Source organism: Alexandromys fortis, unplaced genomic scaffold (assembly GCF_014885135.2).
Source record: "Alexandromys fortis isolate MF-2015 unplaced genomic scaffold, M_Fortis_MF-2015_v1.1 scaffold_118, whole genome shotgun sequence".
Classification (NCBI taxonomy): domain Eukaryota; kingdom Metazoa; phylum Chordata; class Mammalia; order Rodentia; family Cricetidae; genus Alexandromys; species Alexandromys fortis.
Window position 1 is genome coordinate 3329950 of NW_026068010.1, and position 21571 is coordinate 3351520.

The 21571-nt window shown below is 49.0% G+C and overlaps 1 protein-coding gene across 1 annotated transcript in view; it reads left to right on the plus strand.

Moving 5' to 3' along the window:
• LOC126513515 (WD repeat-containing protein on Y chromosome-like) overlaps positions 1-21571 on the plus strand; it is a 121328-nt gene that overhangs the window by 18807 nt on the left and 80950 nt on the right. The window contains exons 6-9 of the mRNA XM_050161960.1: positions 682-912; positions 2307-2389; positions 4026-4118; positions 20168-20213. Of these exons, the coding sequence (XP_050017917.1) occupies positions 682-912; positions 2307-2389; positions 4026-4118; positions 20168-20213 (453 nt within the window). The remainder of the gene's footprint in view (positions 1-681; positions 913-2306; positions 2390-4025; positions 4119-20167; positions 20214-21571) is intronic.

Genomic DNA, 21571 nt, shown 5'->3' on the forward strand with positions numbered 1-21571 from the left:
AAAAAAAAAAAGCTACGGAGAAACCCTGTCTCAAAGAAAGAAAGAGAGAAAGAAAGAGAAAAGAAAAGAAAAATGCCCAGAGTTCACAGCTACCCACCCCACGTCTCAGGTTCAAAGGCCACCTTCCTTTTTTCTTTCTCTTTTTTTTCACGTTTTTTCCCTTAAGATTGAAATATCTTTCTGTGGGCTTACTGCTAAGATCCCAAGGGAGGCACAGACCTGTGAAGCCAGGTAGATAGGGCCACAGCCCCTGGCCAGCCATTTCTTAAGTATTCGCTCTTAAGTGAGCCACTGGACTTTCCCATACTTAAGGCTTTCGATGTGTAAAAAGGGATAAACCGCATTCCTGTTGAGAATTGAGGTGAAGGGCCGTGATGTGGAGGTCATGCATTGTACGTGGCTAGAAGCAACCATCGCCATGGCTGAGAAGCCCACTTGACTCCCAAACCACCTTTAGAGGAAGAGGGCAAGACATACAGGAAGGAAGGAAGTATAGGAAGGACGGCAGACAGCTGGGCAACAGACCTCTAGACCCGCAGTTACCGCTTCCCAAGTTGGCAGTGCATGCTAACAATTCTCTCAATGCCCGAGAAAAGAGTTTTATCCATTCCCTGATGGGAAAGTGGATTTCTGAAAGCCCAGAAGACAGCGCGGCTTAACCAGTTTTCCTTTGCTCTCCAGGACGGCTTCTGCACATACCTGCAGCTAGAGTACTCCGAGCAAGCCAAGGCTGCCGCTCGGAGGGCAGAGGCTGCCCTCCTGCTGCCTGCCGTCCAGCAGAGGCTGTCCTATGGGAGGCCAGTGCTGCGCATCCTCTCTATGCCTGATGACACCTTAATCACCATCCGAGAAGATGGGGCTATTTATTTCTGGTCCCCGCAGCTGAAGCTGAAAAGGAAAAAGCCAATTTTCGTATGTGATTTTCATTTGATAAGAATGCTGACTGAGTGCTACAGTTTGATTTTATTTGCTATTTTAAACCGCTCCTTAAGTGGCGTGATAACATAAATTGTGCCCTTGAATCTATGTATTCGTGGCAGCTTTTGTGAGTCTGTGGATTGCACATAAAACATGAGCCCCACGTGGAGTACAAGATAATGCTTCGTTTTGCTTCTCACATCAGATGAAATGATGAATTACACATGCTTCTGTCATGTAATTCATCATGTGTCTTATTGAATGACAAATGGAATGGAATCCCCGCCCCGCCCCCCGCCCCTTTGTGGTTATGCCTGCGAGGCGGTTCTGCTACGTTTTTTTTTGAATCACTGATCAGAAATTCAGAAGCCAACATGCATTTGGGAAGTGTAATTAGGAGAGAAACCGCCAGGCCCATCTCTGCACCCCCCCCCCCTTCTCATTCAACAAATATTTGAGCTCCTGTGATGAAACAGACTCTGTGCTGGGTGCTGGGTGTGCTTGGGTGCTGGGTGTACTGAGTGCTGGGTGTGCTGGGTGCTGAGTTCTGGGTGCTGGGTGCTTTGGGTGCTGGGTGTGTTGGGTGCTGAGTTCTGGGTGCTGGATGTGCTGAGTGCTGGGTGTGCTGGGTGCTGGGTATGCTCAGTGCTAAGTTCTGGGTGCTGGGTGTCCTTGGGTGCTAGGTGTGCTGGGTGCTGGGTACTGGGTGTGCTGGGTGCTGATTGTGCTTGGTGCTGGGTACTGGGTGTGCTGGGTGTTGGATGTGCTGGGTGCTGTGTGTGCTGGGTGCTGAGTGTGCTGGGTGCTGGATGTGCTGGGTGCTGGATGTGCTTGGGTTCTGGGTGTACTGGGTGTGCTGGGTGCTGGATGTGCTTGGGTTCTGGGTGTACTGGGTGTGCTGGGTGCTGGGCATGGAAAGCTCTGTCTCTGCCCCTAGGTGACTTAGAACCAGCTTAACCTCTCAGATTGCTGAATAGCCCATTCCAGGGGAGGGCACTGAGTCATCTCTTTGAATATAACTTGTTCCTCCCCTTGAAGGAGGAAATCAGTGAAAGAAAACTACAGGGCCTGAAGAGATGGCTCTGGGGTTAAGAGCATTGGATGCTCTTCCAGAGGACCTGAGTTCAATTCCCAGCACCCACCTGGAGGTTCCCAAACATCTGTGACTCCATTTCCAGGGGAACCGATGCCTTCTTCTGGCCTCTGAGAGTGCCAGGCACAAAACTAGAGCCCACACATGCATGCAGGCAAACACGCATGCACGTAAAATAAAGGTAACATCTTTTCAATAAAAAATGAAATGAATTTAAATTAAATAAATACAATCTTTTTTTTTTTTAAAAAAAAAGGCATGTACATTTGTTTATTTTCACTTTTCAATCCTGCAGGGCAAATCCAGCAGCCGGAAGTCCCAGTGGGTGACAGACATTGTCAGCATGACACAGTATAACAAGCTAATCATAGGGACTGGGTAAGTACAGGAGGTTGCAGCCCAAAGGGAACGGTCCGGGTTTGATGAGCTGCAGAGCCATGTCTGAGGTGCACAAACATACACATTTGCAGCATGAGGCAAAAGCGAGAGTCTTTAAAATATTAGGAGCCATATGTCTGGGCAGAGATAGACTTCGTGTGGCTTCATGCAGTGGTAGCATTGTCTCAGAGGCGCCCTGCCCTCTTGGAGGAAATACTTCTGGAACCAAGAAAGGGGCCCCATGAGGAAAACATTAGTTGGAGTAATTCTTAAGCATACTTTATTTAGATTAAATGGTGTATTTGTTTTCTCATGCATCTAAATTGAGTCTTGACTGCACGGAATTAACTCAAAGGGTAAATTACACCGTGCAAACAAAGGTGTCCTCGCTGCTGTCATTCACTGCTGAGCCCCAGAGCAAGGTCTTGAAGGCTCCAGCCCCCCCAGGAGTGTGCACTAAGATCACGGAGGGAGGGTGGGAGCTGAAGGCAGCTTGAGTAGACTTCAGTGGGTGGCTGCAGCTAAGGAGCGGGTTGATGGCATCCCACAGCTCTGCCTACCATACAGACACTTCATGAGGGAAGCCCTCTTTAGAGCTCCCTTCCACGGGTCACCTAGGCTCTAGGCCTTAACTACTTTGAAGACTTGCATGACCTCATAGTTAAGCCAATCCCAGCCTATCCCAGTTATTTTATTAGGTATAATTGTTTGTGCTGCTTAATATGTTCTATAATTATTAACTCATCATCATCATCAAATACACTTATTAAAATAGCAATATAATTAATGGAATCAATTTAATATTATGCTATTAAATAACAAATTTAAGTTTATAAATTCAGCATGATTTTTAAATTTTTTATTATACTACTTTTTAATCACCATTTTAAAAAATTGATTTGTGTGTGCATGAATGTGTGTGTGTGCTCGCGTGCGTGAGAGTGTGTGTATGTGTGTGTCTGTGTATGGGTACATGCATGTGAGTGCAATACCCAGGGAGGTCAGAAGAGGGCGTCATGTCCACTGGAACTGAAGTCATAGGTGGCTGTGAACCACTTGATGTAGGTGCTAGGGCCTGGAATAGAAACTGGTGTGAACTTATCAGTTGTTTTGGTCCTCTCCTCTCAGCAGCCCCAAGGTAGGCCAAAGGCAGGAGGATCGGGTCCAGGTACTAGTTACAATGATCTAGGGAAGAGAGAAAGGTGGCAAGGCCAGGTTAGTGAAGAGCCCTTCACCCTCCTCTTCCAATTGGATGCCCTGATGTTCCCCACACCGAAGCCCGACATTCTCAACAGTCCCCAGGCTTTGGACCAACCACTCTCTCATGGCATCTCAGTGGCTCTCAGTGACTCATCACTAACAGAGACATTGTTAGGACCATATTTGACAGAGAAGGGAACTCAGTGGTGCGCTCCAGAGCCCGGGCAACAGAAAACTGGGGCCTCCAGGCCCTGATGGCAAAGGGCAGACCACCCAGCTTTGGGCTTAGCACCCAGCTGAAGAGACATTGCCATCCAGAGAGCTTCAGGAAGGCGGGGATTCGGGCCCCATAGAGCAGGATTGTCACTGGTTGGGGGGTCACCAGAAATGGAATGAGGAGCTCTCCGTTACCACTGACGATGCTTGCCTTGAACAGGAGTCGGGAGTTGCAGCTGTATGAGCTCTCGAACTTGGAACCTTACTGTCAGATTGGTGGCCTGGAAGCTGTCCCCCTGAAACTGGACTACTGGTAAGAACTGCCATTCTAGGGAGGCTGCCTGTGCGTGGCTCACCACCAAGCACAAGGAATTGCTCCTTGAGTGGCTGCTAGGGCTCCATACAGCCCCTTGCCCCCTGCCACACAGCCCAGTTATGCTTAGCTGAGGGGGCCATCCTTTACCGAGCAAAGAAGCGAAACTGAACTCGGCAGTGGTGACCCACACCTTTAATTCCAGCATGTGGGAGGCAGAGGCAGGCAGAGCTCTGTGAATTCGAGGCCAGCCTGGTCTACAGAGCGAGATCTAGGACAGCCAGAGCTACACAGAGAAACCCTGTGTCTGAAAGAACTGAAGCTTGTTTCTTTCTTTCTTTCTTTCTTTCTTTCTTTCTTTCTTTCTTTCTTTCTTTCTTTCTTTCTTTCTTTCTTTCTTTCTTTCTTTCTTTCTTTCTTTCTTTTTGGTTTTTCGAGACAAGGTTTCTCTGTAGCTTTGGTGCCCGTCCCGGACTAGCTCTTGTAGACCAGGCTGGCCTCGAACTCCCAGAGATCTGGTGTTTCTGAGCCATGTGGTTATCAATGGCATTTTAGATGTGGCTAGGTGAATTTTCTGGAGACAACTCTGATCGTAGCACCCCCCACTTTTCCTATCTGCCGACTCCCCGTCCAGCCATACTTATGGAGGCCGGGTGGGGGTCTTAGTCAGTTTCCTGTTGCAGTGATAGAATGCCTGAGAATGGGCAAGCGGTTTATTTGGACTTGAGGTTCTGGGGTTGAGGAAGCATCCCGGTGTGGTACCAGCATCGGCGGCTCTCATCTGCAGCTCTGCTTCTGGAAATGGCTTCCTGATGCTCTAACTCCCAGCGGGAAGGGAAGTGCGTGATATGGAAGGACTGGGCTTGTTCTGTACCACGTGTCTCTCGCAGCAACTCAGCCAGGCTTGACCCACATGACCCACACACCCACCAGTCTCCACCCCACAACACTGCTACGGTGGGGACAAGCCCCCGCGTGAGTTTCAGTGGGGAATACAAATATTCAATCTACAGCAGATGGCCTCCCAGCGTCCTCTGACTCTCCAACCTCAAATCCGGCAGCACTTTGTGCCATGGACACAACCTAGAGAACGGGACTCCCCCCACCCCAACCCGCGCTTACCAAACAGGGTCTCCTCACACTTCTCCCAGGGCCGCTTCTTCCTCCAACCATCCTTCCCATGGTGTTTGCTGAGCGCTCCCTGTGGGACCACATTGTGGAACATGGGGGCGGGGCACACGCTTAAATAAGAGTTGGCTCTCACAAGGCCGACTGTTCTCTGAGCAGGTGACCCCCCGAAATTCTGCCATTCTCCACAGCTCACGTTTTATCCCTGTGAAAACTCCCCTGAGGCACCTTCAGACCCAAAGTGCCCTGAGGAGCTGACCTGGCTCCTGTCTATGCTGTCCCTGCACCTAGAAATGGTGACTCACGGTGACAGTAGCACCTTGGCCTTTGCTGCTACTCTCTGGCTGCTATGCACTAACTGGCATGTACTAGGAGTGAGGAGCCTTGCGCACACAGCTCCCGTCCAGGGGGCCTGTCTTCCACCCAATAGATGCGCTCATTCCTCTCCACCTGCAGTCTACAGTGAGGCGAGGGGGGGTGGCACCAAACACTGCCACATGGTGCCCAGGCTCCCAGCCCACAGGAGTTTCCTTTCCTTGGTGGGTGGTTGGCATTGATGGATTTTTTTTTTAAATGTTCACTTACAGTTTTCTGAAATGACATCTATCTGGTCCTAACATTGCTTTGAGGAAGGGCTGGGATGGCCACTCCTAGGTGACTCTTCTACCTCAGGTACCTCCAGAGCTCTGGGGAAGCTGGGTTAGGTGGTGGAGACACACAGAGGCTCTGAGTCAAACCCTCAGCCCCTTTATCTCTGGAGAATCTGACAGGTGACATCTTTATCCACAACCACAGAGCAGAACAAAGCTTCCTGTAATAAAGCCCCTACCAGCAGAACACAGCAGCCAGCACTTCCCACGGGGAACCCTCTCCTCCCCTCTGAGGACAGAGACAGGCGAGACAGTCATTGCCCTCCAAACCCTTCAGACTCCCCGTCACAGGCTCCCCAAGTTGAGCACAAGCATTGACTTGCAGTGTCTGTCCTGCCTTGGGCTGTTCAGTACCACGGTCCAGAAGGCTCAGCTGGGAAGGAGCCAGACCCAGAAACCAATAGGACTGCCTGCTGACAGTGTCATTACCTGAAAGCCAGTCTGTGGTCCAGAAGCCTGTGAGAAGGAAAGCTTGTCCCAACAGTCTCAAGGCGAAATTCCGAGTGCTCCTCTGCTCCGAAGAGCACCCCACTTTCCTCTTTCCGTTGTCCAGCTTCCAGGCATAGCCAACAGAAATCAGCTTGGAACAGCCATATTTCATCTCACAGACTAAACAGGCACCAGGAGGGCTGCAGATTACACCCTTGAATCTCTGGAACACCCCTTTCCCCTTATGGCTGGCTGGCTCTTTCTTCCTAGCAGAGCAGAAAGGCAAACACTTGGACTTTATCCCCGTTTCATCTCGACACCCTCTCACACCCAGACCTAATCACTCAGCCCAACCCCGAGATCCAACGTGGTATTTATCCTAATATCCCGGGAGAGTGGAGTTCTGGGAAGTACAATGGTAGCTACTTCAGGGGCTGGCTGCTTGAGGGAACGTTAATCACGGCGCGCGGGTATTTTCACGGGAGCACATTGTAAGCTAATTACCACGTTCAGGGCCCGCTCTGTCATTACCTATAATACATGATTTCACACGTACTACCACTTCTGTGTGGTTGTCTTCGCCCCCACCATAGACCAGGCACACCTCAGCCAGGAAACATCTACATACAAACATAAAGCAGAAGGAGGTAGGAGAATTTTTTTTTCTAATATGGAACCCGAGTCTGTAAGCACGCCAGGCAAGCACTGGACCCCTGAGCTAGATCCCCAACAGAGATATTGCTAATGAGACAAATGCCTAGCTCACAGAGTCTGCAGATGACAGAAGACATACAAGAGCTACTTTTGACAAGATGAATAAATATATTTAGCAACAATTTTTATTTTTCCAGCCTGGCCTATTGTTAAATCATATGCTTACCTGGAGAAAGATGCTGGTCTCTTTTGTGTGCTGAACAAGAGGCAATAAATAAAAAAAAAATCTCTTTAAAACTAGAGATCAAGATGTCAATCTACACCCTGGATTTCTTGAACAAGACATAAAATACTATTTCAAAACCTCTTGCTACAACAGCGTAGCAGAGAGAACACACATTGGCCTCATACCCTCCAGGGCTTCCAGTTCTGTTCTGCATACGAGAGGTCCTTGAGTCTTGAAGCTGACTTTCCAAGAATTGGGCTCTAACGTACGCATTTTTAAAAATTCAGCTTTGCCTGTGTTTGCACTCTTGGGGGCGAGGCAGACACATAGCCCTTACAAGTGGGAATCAAAGACCCAGAGAGGGGCTGACCCCTTCAGATCCACACCCATCTCATCTTACAACTGGGGATCCAGGACTTGGGGTGGGGATCCCCATGCTTTCAGGCTGCTGGAGAGACGGGGCTCAGCACAAAGCCTTCTTAAAGAAATACCTTTGAGTTGAAGGACAAGGAAGGGAAGTGACAGGGTACATTTATTTCAGTCTGCAGAGCACAAGCAATGGCGGGGGAGTTGGGGAGTGAGGAGGACTTGGAGTCTTCAGAGAAGTCAATGGATAGAATTGGGGGCCCATTGGAAGGAGAGAAACAGATAGAGGTCAGCCAACATGGTCAGGTTTGGTAACTCTGCCCTGCTAGGAATTTTGTCTTGGATCCTAAGAACATATCTGTTTTAAATATGTCATTTATAGATGTATATTTGCTTGCATATATACATGTATACCTAGCGTGCTCGCAGAGGCCAGAAGAGGGCACCAGGCCCTCTAGAACTGGAGTTACAGATAGTTCAGAGCCCATATGGGCTCTGAGGACCTAACCCAGGTCCCCTGGAAGAGTACCCAGGTCTCTCAACAGCTGAACCATCTCTCCAGCCTCAGCATGGATATTCTAAGAAGCTGTTAAAAGAATACGCTCTGGGGGCACACTGGAGGAGGGTGTTAGTGAGGGGCTGGAGAAATCAGCGGGAGAGTATTTGTAGCTGTCTTGGGTTCTTCACTTGTAAACCAGGCTCTGTTTCCTGGGCAGCCCATCAGCTTTTTAACTATTAAACGGCAGGCAGCATACACCAGCAGCCCTTATTGTGATTCTCCAGTGGGCGGTGCTGAAGCCGACAGAGGTTGTAACAAGGGCATAGGAGACTGGGGAGGAGAGAATGAAAGTAGAGCTTCCTGGGAAGCCAGCACCAAGACCAGGGCTCTGCCTTCTCCTTAGTCAGACAAGCTTTCCTGACTCCTCTGCTAACTTCTCTAGGTAGGCTTGGTGCCCAGGGCTGTGCCTCCTAAAGAAATCTTCCTTCCCTCATCTTCCATGAACTCCTCATCCCCCACTGGATCCAGCCGATATGCTAATAAAAGTGTTATTGTTTTCATGTATTGGAAAAAGAAGCAAAAGTGGGAGGGGGAGCAATTCCTCTGTCTAAATTCCAATTGTTCTGCTAGTTCATACCCTATCTCAGTTTGGTTTCTGTTGTTAGGGTACCTGAGGCTGGGTAATTTATGAAGAATAGAGTCTCACTCAGCATCTGCGAAAACCCTTCTCCTGCATCCCGGTGTGGCAGGAGCATCACACGGCACAGTGCAAGCGTGCAGCTCTATCTGTGAAGCCAGGACATCACAGTCCCCTGCCGTCATTACCTCATTCAAGCCTACTTACCTCCCAAAAGCTAGCCGTCCAAACACAATTAACATGTCAATTTGGGGGTTAAATTTCCAACCCATGAATGCAGAGAGGGAACAACACATTCAAACCAAGCCGTGTACCTTACTTAGAGCAGAACTCCTCAGAAGAATCCAAACGCGGCTGGACAGAATGGTGCAGGCTGGTGATTGGAGTGCTGGGGAAGCCGTGGCTGAAGGCTGAGGTTTTAAGACTGTCTGGACTATATACGGAGTTCTGAGCTGGGCTGGGCTACACAGTGAAGTCAGGTCTCAAATGAGTGAGTAGGTAAATAGATAATAAATAAGAAAGAAAGAAAGAAAGAAAGAAAGAAAGAAAGAAAGAAAGAAAGAAAGAAAGAGGGAGGTAGGGAGGGAGGGAGGAAGGAAGGAAGGAAGAAAGAAAGAAAGAAGGTTGATAATAATTCATAGAGAAATAGATGATTGGTAGATGATAGATGGATGGATGGATGGATAGATAGATAGATAGATAGATAGATAGATAGATAGATGATTGATAATAGTTCATAGAGAAATAGATGATTGATAGATGATAGATAGATAGATAGATAGATAGATAGATAGATAGATAGATAGTAGATAAATGATAGATTAGCTCTAGTTATTGTCTCCAATCTACAACAACCAGGTTCTCCCCTGCCTTGTCTGCATCAAGCTACTCTTCCCTGGGTACCACCATCCTTCATCAGTTCTTGAGTTCATCTGACTTGACACTTCAGCTATGTGGTAGTTTTAATGAAAATGAAACCCATAATCTCATATGTTTGAAGATTTAGACCCAGCGGGTGGAATTGTTTGGGAAGGGCTAGGAGGCGGTCTTGTTGGAGAGGGTGTATAATTAGGGGTAGGCTTGGAGATTTCAAAAGATTGGCATCATTTCCTGTGTGCCTTTCTGCCTCAGTGTGTGTGAGCTCTCAGCTTCTGCTGCAGCCAGCCTGTCTGTGACTTGCTCTCTTGCTTCCCTGCCATGATGGTCACTGTCATAGTCAGGGTTTCCATTGCTGTGCAGACACCATGCCCACGACAACTCTTTTTTCTTTTTAATTTAGTTTAGGTTCATTGGTGTTTTGTCTGCATGTATGTCTGTATGAGGGTGTCAGAAACCCAAGGACTGGAGTTACAGACAGGTGTGAGCTGTCACATGGGTGCTGGGAATGGAGCCTGTGGCCTCTGGAAGAGCAACCAGTGCTCTTAACCACTGAGCCATCACAACAGCCGACCATAGTTCAATCCATTATCACCATGGTAGGACTCAGTGTAGTGCAGGCACATGGTGCCGGAGAGGTAGCTGAGTTCTACATCTTGCAGGCAACAGGAAGTGAGCTGAGACACTGGGCTGTATCTTAAGCATATATGAGACCTTAAAGCCCATCTCTACCATGACACACTTCCTCCAAAAAGAGCACACCTACTCCAACAAAGCCACACCTCCTAATAGTGCCACTCCCTTTGGGGGCCATTTTCTCTCAAACCACCACAGACTCTAACCCTCTGGAACCATAAAGGAAGCAAAGCCTTCCTTCTCCATGCCTTAGTCAAGGTGTCTTATCATAGCGCTGGAAAAGTAACTAAGAGTCAATCTGGTCCTCGATAGACTTTCTTCACCTCCGTCTCCAGACACTCCACTCCCGTTGTCTTCTGTCTTCCTGGCATCCTTTCTCAGCCCCCTTCCCTAGCTCCTCCCCTTCTCCCAGACCTCACACCCTTGGAGCATGCTCACTTCTTATTGCTGGTCCTCTGCACTCCTCCCCTTGGCCCTCTTCTCTAGTCTTGTTTTAAATACTGCTGCAATGCTCATGGCCCCCAAGGCAGTGTCCCTAACTATCAAAGACCATCCCCAAATTTCTGCCTCCTCCTACGGTCAAATACCCTCTCAGCCCACAACTCCCCTTACCGTGAAATCTGGCAGAGGTACCCAAACACTAAGGCAGTGACTGAGCACACCTCACTGTTTACACTTTGCCCTGACACACACACACACACACACTCACCCCGCACCTAAGGCTCAGGTTCCAGCCCTCTGGGTCACTTGCTTTTCCCTGCCCGTCAGCATCCTGTTCAGTGTCCTCTCTCCCTGCCCACATGCTAGCCAGACACGTCTGACCACTGACATCCTGCCAGTCCCCAAATCCGACTCAGATGCCATCTTTCCCCCCAAAAGCCTTTGTAATCCTCTGAACTGGAATTAATTGCTCCTCCTCTGAGCCCCAGGGTATTTCATTTTTTTTATCTCTAGTGTCTTGTACCACAGCCATTAGCAGTCACTCAACAAAAACCATGGTGGGACCGTTGTGAGCCCGACACCTCTCTGCACACAGGGGATCTTTGTGTCCTTTAAGGAGTGACAACCTGAGTTGGAGGAGACTGACAATGAAGTATAAATGCCAGGGGCAGGCAAGATGGCTCAGAACTGAGAAAGACACACATTGACCTCTGTCTACACATGTATGTGTACGTACACACACACACACATGCACACCTTACTCGTGTAGTGTGTGATGGTTAGTTTCACCTCCACTTCATCATTAGTTTTGACCTTGAATTTTTCCAGGGTTGCCTCTTCTCCACCTTTAGCTCTGTCTCATCTGTCCCCTCATTTCTGCTCACACTGCCCTCTCCTGAGACCTCACCCTTTCTTACCCAGGCCGGTTGGTAGAGGCTGCTTCTAGCCTCTCTTAACCGAGGCCAGACTCTGGGTGGGTCTGATTATGCCTCACTCAGCAGCCTTCCACAGATTCAGTAGGATTTGGCTCCCTTGCAGTGAGCCTTTGTGCTCACTGCGGCTCAGCATGCGGCTGCACTCTCTCCTAGAGTCTCCGAAATGCAAATGTGATCAGCATGTCTAATGGGTTCTGGTTTTCATCCAAGCGGAATTTAAGATGTTGGCTGGTCCTCTCAAGACGTGACAATCCCAGTGATTCGCCAAAATGAGCCACAGCACCTGACTGACCTGACCCTGACTGCCTTTCAAGGCTGTGGTGCCATTAATTTTGCTCTTAACAAGCACACATCCAGCCAGAGATGACCTCCCGTCTTTCCTTAGTCGGGTGACATGTGGGATTGTTATTTCTGGGAGTCCAGAAAAGATCTAATAGCATCAACTAGAGACATTTTAGCATGAGCTGTAATCAAAGTGTGCTCTCTCTCTTTCATATTCTCTGACCGGCCCTGTGTAGGTGGTTTTTAATCCACCTCTGTCTCCCCTTCACCTTTCATAACGTGAGTCAATGATTCCCTCGATCCTGAAGAGGAAAACCAGATTTGTTCTGCAATTCATCCTTCTGCGTCTCATGGGAGGGTTGACGGGGGCAGCAATTCATCCTTCTGCATCCCATGGGGAGGGGGAGAGAAGAAAGGCTCTTTGAAAATCAAAGGCAGTTCCAGTGTGGAGGTCATTGGGATTTCCAGTACTGAGATGTGTCAGAAATTGCCTTCCTTGGCATTCCCTGCGATTCCAAAAAGTTCAAAGAAACAGAAACTGGAGTCTGTCCAAACGCGAATAGGCATTTGCAGTGCCCAAGTACTCCTTTCTCCCCAGTGGCCTAGTGGTGGGCTTGCCCTGTCCTGAAGGCTGTACAGGAACTCGGGGTGTTTGCTGGGCTGAAGCAGTCCTGCCCGTCACTCAACTTTGCCAGCCTTAACTCCCAAACAAGATGGTTTCCTCTGCTTCCTAGAAGGATAGTAGAGCAGGTGGCCTAGTGGCTACAGGTAAAAAACCCCTGCAGGGACTTCCAGGCCTAAAGTTGGCCTCCTCCAATCAACCTTAAAAGGAAATCTAGCATGGTTGCTCTCTGTGAGGGGCACTGTTGCTGCAGGGCCAATGACACTCACAGGCCGACCGAATTCCTGCGACCCGGTTTCCTGCCAGAGATTCGGAGCAATGTGGACAATTTCTGGGCTGTTTTACAGAGATGGGTTCATTGCTGGGGTGTGAGAGCAAACCGTCCTTGAAGTCTGTCTCTCTTAAAGCACTCGGCCATTTTATTCTTTGAAGTAGAATTAGAGACTCTTCGGGGGATGAGCAGAAAACTCCACTTCAGGCTTTTTTTTTCCAGTTTTTTTTCCCCAAGACTTTTTTGAGAAAACACATTGGCATCCAGGAGCAAGACCCCACTTCATGTTGCGCCTTGTTTGCATGCCCCCAAGGGTACTGTGGCAAGTACGGATCAATCTATAGGATGTACCCTATTCTCCAAACCTCAATTTCATCCCTAGTTTGGGTTCCTACCGCTGAGAATAGTATCAGCCTCTTCAGGGTTTCCTCAGTAATGTCTTACTTCAAGGGCCTTGCGGTATAGGACACCATCTGTCCTTAAGGAGTTGACCACATGGGGCGTATTAGCCAGCTTTCTGTCACCATAACACAGTACTTGGGATAATCAAGTTATAAAAAGACAACGGTTATTCTGACCTGCAGTTTTAGAGGTGTTAATATTGGCCCTGCTGTTATGGGCTAGTGGTGACATTGCAGTGTAGAGTTGAATGAAGCCAAGAGAAGAAGATACTACAGGCCTTGAGACCCCTTTGGGGTCAATCCTAGTGACATAAAGACTTCCTGGAAGGCCCACCTCAGAAAGTCCTGTCATCACCTGAGAGTGCCACCTTGGGAAGGGAGCAAGCTCTCTGCACCTGGGCCAGCCTCAAGGGTCTGCATACAGTGACCCAGGCCAGCCAGCCTCTGCCTCACTCTGTGTGACAGGGCTCTGGGCCTTACATCATCTCAAGGTTCTGCATACAGTGACCCAGGCCAGCCAGCCCCAGCCTCCCTCTGTGTGCTCTTAGCTCTCTGCCACACCTCAGGTTACGGTTTCAGAGGCTTTGGCTCCTGTCCAGCTTGGTCGGTCTGTTACTGTGAACCTGAGACGAGGCTACATATCATGGCGGCAGATAGATGTGCAGGCGGAAAGTGCTCACTCAAGGTGGCCAGGAAGCCACTGGGTCTATGTAGCCTTCAGAAGCGCGCTCCCAGTGACTTACCCTAGTCAGACCCTCCTTGTATAGATTCTATACCTCCCCAAACAGCACCAGCAGCCAAGACGGGAGCCTGCAAGGGTCATTTCACATACAAAACAGCATTTTACACCCCAGTGCCTATGGTCACCTCCACTTTGGGTGCTCACTGCCTGCCTCCCCACTGTACACTCACAGCCTTCTGTCTCTGCTTCTCTTGTAATTCTTCTTAGCCTAATGTCCCCACAGCTGGTTTACTCTAAGGAAAATCTTGCCTTCATGCTCCCCTGCTATGCCACTACATCCTGGTTCTCCCTGGCCCTTGCTTACCACTTTACTGTGGGCACCCACTCTGTGTTCTTCCAGCACCCCCTAGTCCCCGGAATTCCCGAGCCTTTGTATTCCTCATTTTCTCCTTCAGGAAGAGCCCCTGCCCCTTGCACTCCTCACTCAGTGCCCTGCTCAGTGAGGCCTCTCCCACCCCTAGACCCAGAATGATTTGTGACTCTCACCGGCTTCATCCACCTCCATGGTGCTTTCCATCACGTGACTTGTGGATATTAGGCTCAACTATTTTTATTATCTGCCCCATTCCCACTGAATCACAAGTGTCATGACAGGCAAAGTCCTAATTCATTGTGCCCCAAGGTTCTAGAATCAAGAGCGGATGGATTTGGAAGAGGTCCCAGAATATGCCAGGCCCTGTGCTAAATGTCACACTCACGTAATTGGAAGCAAGGCGCGATGGCTAATTTGATTGACAGCTTGATTGGATTGAAAAAACGCTTGGTCAATTAGTAAAGCTCACCTCTGCGTGTGTCTATGGAAGTTTCCAGAGACCCTGAGAATATAAAGACTCTCACTCAATGGATAATTTGATCCCTTGAGTGATTCATAGGTGGGATGTGGTAAAAGGAGAGGGGGTGAGAGGGCCTCGCTGGAGAAGGAAGGAAGTAGAGACGTGACTTTGGGGTCCGTCTTGCCAGGGGCCCCTTTCTGTTCTACTTCCTGGCCATGTGACTGATAGATGTTCTTATCGGTGGCTCAAATGCGCCAAGTGAGGATGGGGGGCAAAGTACTTGAGCCAAAGAGATCATGGAGAGATCACGGGCACGGGTAACTGCTGGGAAGAAGAAGGCTGAACCTCTCCGTGGGCGTTGTCGGCATGGAGACGGCTGCTGACTACGGGGCAGCTGTGCGGGAGCGGAAGGGATGATAGGAACAGTATCACAAAGCCTCTTTTCTCGTCCCCAATGGGAGAAACCAGGTGTGCTTGTGCGCTAGAGGAACGCATCCAAAAAAACAATCTGGAAAGTGGACAACGTAGAAGAGAAAGACGCTGAGCTCAAACCTTGGGTGGAATGGGAAAGGACCCAAGGCGTGAGTCAGGACTGGTTTCTGGGGGCGCATGGCTGGCTTGTCTGGGAGACCTGGAGAGAAGGCTGAGCTGGTATGTGGGTCCAAACACACTGTTTGTGCCTGTGTTCATAGGAACTGGAGGAGGGTCCTTCCACGCCCTAGAAAGTTCCTGCCCTGGTTAGTTTGTGTCACCTGGGAAGAGGGAACCTTAGTTCAAGGACTGGCTCTGTCAGACCATGGCAAAGTCTATGGGGTGTTTTCTTGATTGCTGATTGATGTGTGAGGGATCAGCCTAGTGCGGGCAGTCCCACCCCTAGGCAGGTGGGCCAGTGCTGTATAAGAAGGGACAAGCCAGTTAGCAGCGTTCCTCCATGACCTCTGCTTTCAGCCCTGCCTCCTGGTGGCTGCCTTGAGTTCTCACCCTTGACTTCTCTTGATAGTCCACAGGAACCTGTAAGATACAATAAACCATCTCCTCCCCACCATCTCTTCAGGTCAGTGTCTGATCAGAGCAACAGAGATGCAGACTAGGCCAGCTCCTGTCCGAGTATGGGCACTGGGGATGAGGTCATGGGGATTCGCAGAGGAAGGGAGAAGGGAAATGGTCTCACAGAATGAAAGATGAGGACCAACTGCCCAGAGCGCTCAGAACCCATTAGTGGTGTGTGGTGGTGAGTTTGATGTCAAATCTCTCAGTCAGTTCTGTGGCTTGTCTCCAGCCACATTTGCATATGGACGAAGGCAAGTCAAGCCAGGCTTACCCTAGAGAGCAGCTTGGCTAAGCATAGACAAACAAGGAAAGGGAGCAAGAGGCTCACTCTGCTGGGCTGTGGGGCTTAAGGCAGGTGTGTGTGTGTGTGTGTGTGTGTGTGTGTACCACGAGCGTCAGCGACCAGGAAGAGTGTTAGCATTGGTGTCACATCCAGGATCAGACCTGAGTAATGTAAGGGGAGATGTCCCAGTTACCATCAGTGACAAAGTTAAAGCAACGATGGTGACCGAATTAGAGCTAAAGGCAAGGCTATGTGGAGGCAAGAGATTAAGGAAACAAAAGACTGGTGGCCTAGAAGAATAGTTCAAAGCTGATACTAAAATCAAGAAATCTAGGCAAGTGTTTTCAGCTTCATTCTGCTGCTGTGGCAAATTCCAGGACCAAGATTACCCAGAGGAGGGAAAGGGTTTGTTTCAGCTTAGAGGTCACAACCCATCACTGGAGGGGGCGGGGTCAAAACTCAAGCAGAAGCCATGGAGGAAGCTGCTGTTGGTGCTCTTGCAGTCCTTTGCTTGGCTAGCTTTTCCAGCCAGCCCAGGATCACCTACTCCCTACAGGGGGCTGAGCCCTCCCATATATATGCACAGCCAAGGCCCCTCAAAGGCATCCATCCCTTCAGGCTGCTCTGCTCTGCGCAATCCTTGCATTGAGACCCCCTTCACTGGTGACTCCAGGCTGTGTCGAGACAGCTGACGTTAGCCCTGACTGCAGGGCACAAGGGGCTAAACTGTTGAAACTCTTCAGTAGGAATGTGAGCTATAGAGAAAAACAACTTTCTGGTACAAAAAGCCCTCTTGGTTCTTCTTCTCCTCCTCTTCCTCCCTCTTCGCCTACTCCCCTCCTCCTATTCTTCTTCCAGATCTATTTATATATATATATATATTTGTGTGTGTATGTGTGTGTGTATACATTTGCCTGCATGTGTATATGTGCCCTGTGTGTGTGTGTATACATTTGCCTGCATGTGTATATGTGCCCTGTGTGTGTGTGTATACATTTGCCTGCATGTGTATATGTGCCCTGTGTGTGTGTGTATACATTTGCCTGCATGTGTATATGTGCCCTGTGTGTGTGTGTGCCTGGTGCCCTCCAGCTCCCCTGGGACTGGAGTCATGGAGAGCTGTGAACCATCATTTGGGTGCTGGAAACTGAACGTTTATTTGCTGGGCCATTTCCCCACACCCTTGCCGAGAACCTTCTTAACAGAAGCGAATGATATTCTGTCCTTACTGTGGACTCAAGCGTCCAAGCACTCTGAGCAAATATTGTCTCTGTCGCACACGACCGAATGAACTCTTAATGGAAGGTCCACAAGGTCTCTGTGGGAGGAGGGCACGACAGGGTCTCGGTCACCAGAAACTCAATACTCCACAATCCGTCTCACTTTCTTTTTTGCCTAAAGGCATGGATTGGCACATTACATGTGCCCAGCAAAAGCCTTAATGATGACCTCTCAAAGACATAAAAAAAAAGCTTGTGTTTGTGTATGTGTACACACCACACACACACACACACACACACACACACACACACACACACACACATGAAGTGTCCATGGTCCCTGATAGAAAATTCAACATTATCAAGATGCTCAAACACCAAAGCTCAGTCCGGCATCCAATCAGCCTCTATGAGATGGTTTTCGTTTTGGTCCATTAGGAAGAGCACATATGAGGGGAGACTAAGAAAATGTTGAAAAGAATGAGGAGGAAGGAATCAATTAGAGCTGCCCAACCCTACCATTAAGGTAAAGTCAGAAAGAGCCATAGATGTAGGTACAAGGGAGAGCGAGCAGTCCAGAGACAGACTGCGCTAAAATCCAGATCCCAAACTAGTGGCAGAGCTGGACCGCAAATAACCACTGCTTGCTGTTACAGTTAGCATCAGTGGTCAACTTGACACAAACCTAGAGTGAAATCTTGGGCGAGGAAACCTAATTAGAGGAATTGATTTCATCAGAATTCCCGTGGGTGTGTTTATGGAACATTTACTTGATTGCTAATTCATGTAGAAGGGCCCTGCTCGCTGGGGCGGTGCCATCTCTGGGCAGGTGACCCTGAGTTGTCTAAGAAAGCAGGCTGTGCTAGCCACGAGGAGCAAGCCAGGAAGCAGCACCCCTCTGCAGCCTCTGCATCGGCTCCTGCGCCCAGGTTCCCTGGATGGTGGACTATGACCCTGAAAGCTGAAATAAAGCCAAGCACTTTTGGTCGGCGTTTTATAACGGCAGCAAAGAAGCAAACTAGAATACCTTTCATCTAGGAAAGACAGTAAACCCGTGTGTTATGTATAAAAATAAAGTACAGGCACAGGTGACCTGGAAGCAGAAAGGCCAAAGGAGGGAGGGGTGAAAAGTTAAAGGAAGGAGGGGGATGAGGGAGGAGGAGGAGGAGGAAAGAAAAGCAACAAAAACTGTTTGGAAAAAATTCCAAAACCTAATATTTTCATGCTTTAAAAAAATAAAAAGTCCAAGTAAAGCAAAGATATAAGAGTTTCTAAGCTACATTCTTGAAGATAATATGCAAAAATTTTGTTTTTGTTTTTGTTGTTGTTTTGAGACAGGGTTTCTCTGTGTATCCTTGGCTATCCTGGAACTCACTCTGTAGCCCTGGCTGTCCTGGAACTCACTCTATAGACCAGTCTGGCCTCAAACTCTGAGATCCTCCTGCCTCTGCCTCCTGAGTGCTGGTATTAAAGGTGTGCGCATTACCACCACCTGACATTTTATTTATTTTGTTTTTGAGACAGGATTTCTCTGTGTGTATTCATGGCCAGCCTGATACTTGCTCTATGGACTAGGATGGCCTCGAACTCACAGAGATCCCCCTGCTACTTCTCCTAAGTGCACCATGATACCATGGTTGGTCAGGAGACTTTCTTCATCTTGGTGGGCTGAGAAAAAAATGTTGGCAAGCACAGGATCAGGAGACAGATGCGAGAAACAGAGCTCACAGCAGAAGAACTTCAAGCTGTTGTATTTTATGCAATAAAAGGCTAAGGTACCAGAGCACAGGTAGGCAAAATGTAGTTCTCTGTGGTGTTGATTATTAAGCACACCATTGCTCAAAAGTGGGATCCGAGATGTTTACAGCGATGAACACGGAAGAGAGTGTACCACAGGAGCCTAACACACACATTCATGAATAGATACAAGAGTGAAATACACGCATGAAGCTGAAAATCAATAAATGAAATATAGCCCTTAACACTCTCAACAATCTTAGGAAACAAACACCATCTTTCTCCTTGAGCTGCCCAGATTTCCAGAAACACACAGACACAGCATTCAGTGTAAGGTTTGGGTGGTATTTAGAGGTAACTACAGTGCTCCAAAGACAGGCCATTCTCTGATGCTGACCCAAGAAAGAGATGCATTCATTTACTCCTTTCTTCCTGGAACTGAATAAAGCTGATAGTCAGCGATGCGTTATCCAGGACCATGGCCACCAAGCTTGTGCTGGTTGCAAGCATGACTCCCAGATGCAGCAGGTGCTTTTGCATCCTTGGATCCAGCCACTTCAAGCATCAAGGGAGTTCAGTACTCAGTCCTGGTGCTTGTCACGCCACTCAGTGTCTTCCCACAAGGTTCCCACTCTCTCCTCTTTTCTAAGCCTCTGCCTTATCTGCCTGTCCCATCTGCCTGTCCCGTCTGCCCCCGCGCCAGCCCCACCCTGCTCAAATCTTTCTCATTAGGAAAATGGTTCCCCCAGTCTCTAGTGTCTCCCAACAAGCAATGACATCCACAGCCAGACAGCCACTCAAATGGGAGTTTTTCCCTTCCCTTCCCACTTGTCTTCAGATGGGACAGATGGATGGGTGGGTGGCCATGTCAGGGGAGTCCTTAAGCCTCCTTCCACGCCACTAAAATGGTACACAGCTGACTTTCAGAAAGACTCTTGGCCCAGGCATCTCCCTACGGGTCTCTCAGCTCCCACACTGTGCTGGGTTTTTTGTTTGCTTGTTTTTATTTTGATCGTGAATCTGCACAGTGGAAGAAGATGATTAAAGTGAGCCAGAAAACACTCCCCATCCAGGCACACAAGTGTGTTCCAAAGACTGTGTCAAGCAGGGCTTGCTGGGGAGGCCTCGGCGGCTCCTGCTCTCCATGTCCTGTCTGAAGATGATCTTTCTGTGTTTGTGTCTTTGCTTTAGCTCAGTGGAGCATGACAAGTGCCTGATCCTCTATGGCGACGACCAGGTAGGTGTGGGGGTGCCACTGAGTCAACTACCAGAACGGTGTTTACTGTGCTTTCCAGGGGTGAGGTGGGGTACTCCCATGGGGGGGGGACATCTGTGTCCTGAGCCTGCGAGAAACTGAGAAGGAAAATGGAAAGGGAAACAACACACAAGAACATTCAGAGAAAATGCAAGCAGTGCTCACTAATGTGTGTGGTCCTCCCTAGCATGTGAGTGGTGCTCACTAATGTGTATAGTCCTCCCTAACATGTGAGTGGTGCTCACTAATGTGTATGATCCACCCTAACCCGTAAATCATGCTCAGTAAAGTGTGTGGTCCTCCCTTACATATAAATGGTGCTCACTAATGTGTGTGGTCCTCCCTAGCATGTGAGTGGTGCTCACTAATGTGTGTGATCCTCACTAACATGTAAGTGGTGCTCAGTAATGTGTGTGGTCCTCCCTTACATGTGAGTGGTGCTCAGTAATGCATATGGTTCTCCCTAACTTGCACGTGTTGCTCCGTAACATGCCTGTGGTACTCTCTAGTGTGTTTGGTGCCGACATACAAATCAGGTTTACTAACAAGCCTGAAGTACTATCTATTCGCATCACTACACCCCACAAAGGTAGAGGCTACTGTGACTCCTTATGAAAACGAAGAAACCTACTGGGCAGTGGTGGCCCATACCTTTAATCCCAACACTTGTGAGGCAGAGACAGGAGGATCTTTGGGAGTTCGAGGCCAGCCTGGTCTACAGATCGAGTTCCAGGACAGCCAGTGCTGTTACACACAGCAATCCTATCTCGGGGCGGGGGGAGCAAAACTGAGGGACAGTGGAGCAGCAGAGTGTGCCCAAGGTTCTGTGTTCCTGAGCTGGGTGACTAGTCTATGCCCTTGGCTCTGGGCTATAAGGACGACCAAGTTAACAAACAAAGATGTCCCTGGGAACCAGACATGGGCTAGGAGTAGAAGACCCCGTGTGGGATCCCTGGAGACATGCTAGGGAAAGGTGGAGGGTCTTCACCCGGCCAAGATGGAGAAATCCTTCACCTGCATTCAGTTCACAATTAGAAATAAGGCTTAAATGCAGATTCCCCAGCAGAGGAGACTGAGTGATGCAAGCAGGAACGGTGACCAGGTGACAGGATATTCCACACTCTTCCTAGTTTAGACAGGAGGGAACGGCGCCCGTCTAGAACTGCATCTGGCTTCCCTTCCCTATCTCACTCCAGGGCTGTCCTCTATGCGTCTTGGATGTTTTCATGCCAAGGGTTTTCATAGGAGAGAGCCCAGAAGCGAGCATCTAACCCTACAGAGATCCACAACAAACGGCTCACGGGCAGGAAGAGAGCACAAGCAATGTGTCGCTCCACTCT